The sequence below is a fragment of the Pteropus vampyrus genome, unplaced genomic scaffold, assembly GCF_000151845.1.
Source record: "Pteropus vampyrus isolate Shadow unplaced genomic scaffold, Pvam_2.0 Scaffold1000004365, whole genome shotgun sequence".
In the NCBI taxonomy this organism is placed as follows: Eukaryota; Metazoa; Chordata; class Mammalia; order Chiroptera; family Pteropodidae; genus Pteropus; species Pteropus vampyrus.
Genome location: NW_011918767.1, coordinates 72 through 4,394, shown reverse-complemented (window position 1 = coordinate 4,394; position 4,323 = coordinate 72). Strand labels below are relative to the sequence as shown.

Sequence of the window (4,323 nt, the reverse complement as noted above, 5' to 3'; positions counted from 1 at the left end):
ACTGATGACGGAAGTCGGCGACAGCCAGCCTCCCATGCCAGCCCAACTCTCCTGGGAGTGACAAACCCCTCAGGACGCCATGAGCTCCTGGCAAAGAGTGGGCGGGCTGCGGGGCAGGCCCCACTCGGCGAAGGCGGGGTCCTGGCCACGGGCATTAGCGGGACTTGGTCCCTCCGGGCCCAGCACCTTCGCGAGGCAGCAGGGCAGGTTCAGGCCAACGCTGCCTGGAAACCTCACAATCACCCCACACAAGCAGGCCAGCGGCCAGCACCCCAAAGCCCTTGGCAAGAGGTACAGACGCAGAGGGACAGTTTCTGGTGTCCACAGTGAGTAAGCAGCAGGAGACGCTTCCAGGGTTAACTCAACCTGGCACAGCCAAAACACTCCCGCCTCTACCTGGAGTCAGTGTGCGGAGCCTCCCACACTGTCCTCGGAGCCGGCCATCCCCAGCGCTCCTGGCCACTGTGGCCTGGGGCCTCACGAGCAGTGAGGCTCCAGATGCAACCCAGCCCCACTGCCCCGAGGCAGTCACACCCGGCGGGTCTCGGGAGGGGACGTGCAGGCCGCTGTGCAGGCCGCTCTGCTGGCCGGGTACTGCCCGTGTCTCACTGGCTCCTGGGATCAAAAGGGGGCTGGGGAGATGGGCCATGAACGGTGACGCTGCTTGGGTGACAACACGCAGGGGCCTCCTCGAAGGGGGAACAGCGTCAGCGACGCAGCCCGGGCACTGGCCGGCCCCGAGCCTCCGCCGCAAGGCGGCCTCCACTTTCCCATGGCTGTGGCTCTGGGACCCCGCCGTCCAGCACTATCTTGGCGGGACCCTTCCCTTGTCCCCTGGGGCTTCAGAAACGAGTCCTACTGTCATGCTTATTTTGAAGACAGCCCTCACGTTCTTAGCCACCTTGGGACAGTTCATGGGACGGTTCATAAACATCAGATCCCTTCACCCTTGAGTGAAATCGTGACCCTGACTCTACGTCCCACACTGTTTGGTGAGCGAGCGGCCACCGTGACCTCCCGGCCCGGACGCGGGCTGCGTGGGACTGCTGGTCAGGTAGAAGCTGAGCCTCACCCTCAGTTCACGATGCAGAAGCCCCACAGCGGGCAGAGCCCGGCCCCCGGGCTGACCCCAGCCCCACAGCTGGCCCTGCAGGCCGAGGTAGCCGCCTCACCACCTCACCTTCTCCTTGGAGAGCTTCTGGTGTGCGAGCAGCTTGTAAATGCTCCAGTTGTTCTCAAAGCTCCTGAAACAGAAGCCAGCCACGCGTCAGGGGCCCACGGCCAGGCTGCTCCACGTGACCCCAACGCCCTCACAGCTCAGCCAGCCCGCCCGGGGTCGGCGGCTCCCGTCCGCCCCACGGCCAGCCTGCGGCCCGCCTCGGGGGCCATGAGGCCCCGTTCCTCCTGCAGACTGCTCGGCCACTCACTCACAGGAAGAGGGTGTCAGCAGAGTGCAGTCGCCACCTCTGCAGGTGTGTGTGTCCTGCGTGTCAAGGGCACGGGGGGGTGCCAGAGGCCTGGGAGTCTGCCGCGGACCCCGAGCCCGCGAGGCCCTCACCTGCCGCGGAGCTGGATGGCCTCGTCGAACCTCTTCTCATCCATGGCCTTCTGGACCTCCTTTGTCTTAAAAAACACAGAGCACAGACTGGGGGGTGGGGGGGTCTGCAGCACTCACAGCCACCACCCGACGCGGCGAGCCTGTCTCAGACTGCGGGACAGCGGTCACTGCCAAGGCCAGCAACCAGGAGGGCTGACTGAAGCTGAGCGGGGCCCACCTGGCCTGGCCCCCAGGCCTTCCCCGGCCACCCTCGCTCCTCCTCAGCCCCCGGAGCCCGATCGAGGCCCATCTGGCCCCTGGACCACAGCTGACGCCCAGCCCAGAAGGACGGCCAGTGACGTCACAGCAGGAGATTCTTCCGAGAGAAGTGTCAGCGTGCCCACCCCTCACCCGGCGCAGGGCCGCCCAAACCTGCGGATCAGGGCCAGCGTCCCCGTGCCCAGCCTCTCAGCCTCTGGGCCCTCACCTCCCACTCCCCCTTCCTGTGGCCCCTGCTCTGGCCACACCAAATGTCCCCACACCGTCTGCCAGAGGTCACCCAGCAGCTCTAGCCACCCACTCCTCCTCCCTCCCACCTTTGCCCCAGATGCTCCCCCTCCCCCGCCCCAGTGTGCTAGCTGCGTCCACAGCCACTGGCTCTGGGAAGCTAAGTGACCTCAGCTTAGCTCCCACCATCTCTCAAGGCTCAGCCCACCCTGGGACACGTTCACCCGCCACCTGGAGGGCTGCAGGCTTCAGATACCCTGAGGCCAGCTGGGGCATAGGGGGAGCAACGAACCCAGACGGCCAGGACAGGAGGTGGCGATGCACCTGCTGCCTGCTCCCCCAAACACGAGAGACGAGACTGGGGGGGGCCTAGCCCAGAGTCGGGGGGCCGGCGAGCCTGGAGGGACCGGTGGTTCCGGCGGGGAGGGGAGAGCCACAAAGGCCCCAGAGCACCGTCCTCAGGAGGCAGGGGCCACATACTCACCACCTGCACACACTCCATGAGGGGCAGCCGCACGGACTTGTTCCCGGACAGGCTGACCACGCAGGCCGGCGTGTCGGGCGTGGCCTCCAGCAGCGCCATCACCGCCTCCATGCCCATCTTGCTACTCTGAGCGGGAGGGGGAAGGGGCGGGGCTCAGGCAGGCTCAGCCCACCCCTCACCCTGCATGCACGCATGTGCACGCGCATGCATGCGTGTGCACGCACATGCACACACGTGCACAGCATACACACTCGCTCGGCCCTCCTCTGCTGCCAGCCTGCTGGCCGCCACATCACATACCCAACGTCACTTTGCAGATGCACAAACCCTCAACTTTTGGAGCTACACACACACACACACACACACACACACACACACACACACACACACACACACAGAGATCGAAGCTTCTAGATCAAGTGGCACCAGAAACAGCGACATAATATGATCACGATTCACAACAGCCCATCCAGGCACCATGTCACGGGGCTTCGTGCAGCCCTGCCAGGATGGTGTGGCCCCAGGCTGCAGTGACACGACTCGCCCATGGTCACTCAGCCTGACACGGGAAGGGCGAGGGTTGGAAGTGGCTTCTGGGGTTCTTTCTGCTATGACAAGTTTTCTCTATCGGGGCTCCTGTGTGTCACAGCTTTCCTGGTGTGTGTGCAAACGACAGACTGGGCCAGCTGGGCTGGGCCAGCTGAAACCTTTAGGAACTGCCCTCCTTGGACACAAATCACAAATGCAGGTCTTGGCACAGCCAGGGGGACAGACAGGCGTGCAAAAAAGCAAGACCCGCGGCACCATGCCCCCTGCTCAGTGAGGGACCGCAGACTGCCCCCCGCCCCCCGCTGCACCCTCAGACAGTGCTACCCAGGTCTCCGGCCGTCTGCACAGCCCAGGAGCGAAGCACCAGCTGCTCAGGTCTGTGTCGGGAACGGCCTTGGAGGGACGTTCCTGCCCCCTTGGGAGCACTGTGCTCATTAGGGAAGACGGGTCCCCTGAGCTGTGGCTCCTCCCCTATGACGGGACACACTGTGTGGGTGGGAGTCGTCCCGTGGGAACTGGACTCAGGGACCAGCGCGGAATGCTGCCTGCCACTCTGGCCGTGAGTTATAAACTGTCCTCAGTCTCTGACCCAGGGATCTCGTGTCTTCTGCCAGCACCCAAGAAACCGACAGGCCAGCCTGCTCTCCTGCAGGTCGGGGAGACCCCCGAGCCACCCCAGCACCTCCCTGCTGCCCAGGCCTGGAGGACGGCTACTGCTTGTGCCCGATGCCCCAGGCCCCTCCCGAGGGCACCCAAGGCCTCGCGTAGGGTGCAGAGGCACCTGTGTCAGCAGCGTCCCCACTGCTCTGTGTGGGGCTGAGACCACACACCGAGACCTCCCGGGAGAGGCTCAGAGCTGCACCGCAGCTGCGGGTCGCCGAGGGCCTGGGTACGTCACCTGGCCTCCTGCCAGCACAGTGGCCCAGGCAGTTTCAAACCCCACCCCCAGACTCTATAAGCTGAACCCTTCAGCAATCTGGATGACGATGGCACACTCAGGCCAGCATCCGACATGCCTCGCCAGCGCCTGGCTCCCCCCGTGTATGAGCCGTGGCACCCAGGCTGTGGGCCACACAGAGGCACGCTCGCTCGCCCACACGCGCACGCCCAGCACCTACCAAGATGCTGTCGAACGCCTAGGGGGATGCCGCCCCGCTGCTCGTTGCCCCAGCACCGTCACGCGCGTGTCGAAAGCCCAGTTCTCTGCACCACCCTGCTTGCCCATCGGGAGAGAGCGAGGGGGTCT

At 65.1% G+C, this 4,323-nt stretch overlaps 1 protein-coding gene across 1 annotated transcript; it reads right to left on the bottom strand.

Annotated features, from left to right (window-relative positions):
- Positions 1-6: 6 nt before the first annotated feature.
- Positions 7-2,683, bottom strand: LOC105311496 (ATP-dependent 6-phosphofructokinase, liver type-like). The gene is made up of 3 exons (XM_011387484.2): positions 2,529-2,683; positions 1,559-1,623; positions 7-1,244 (listed from the first exon to the last, which is right to left on the bottom strand). Exons 1-3 carry the CDS (start codon positions 2,643-2,645, stop codon positions 1,169-1,171), a joined length of 258 nt encoding a protein of 85 aa, XP_011385786.1. The 5' UTR covers positions 2,646-2,683; the 3' UTR covers positions 7-1,168.
- Between the last annotated feature and the right edge of the window lie 1,640 nt (positions 2,684-4,323).

What these genes read in the sequence shown, in the direction of transcription:
- LOC105311496 (XM_011387484.2), bottom strand. Translation starts at nt 2,645, where the DNA reads ATGGGCATGGAGGCGGTGATGGCGCTGCTGGAGGCCACGCCCGACACG. An exon ending in TCATGGAGTGTGTGCAGGTG is followed by an intron (nt 1,624 to 2,528) that starts GTGAGTATGTGG and finishes GTGTTTTTTAAG; the next exon opens with ACAAAGGAGGTCCAGAAGGC. An exon ending in GCCATCCAGCTCCGCGGCAG is followed by an intron (nt 1,245 to 1,558) that starts GTGAGGGCCTCG and finishes CTTCTGTTTCAG; the next exon opens with GAGCTTTGAGAACAACTGGA.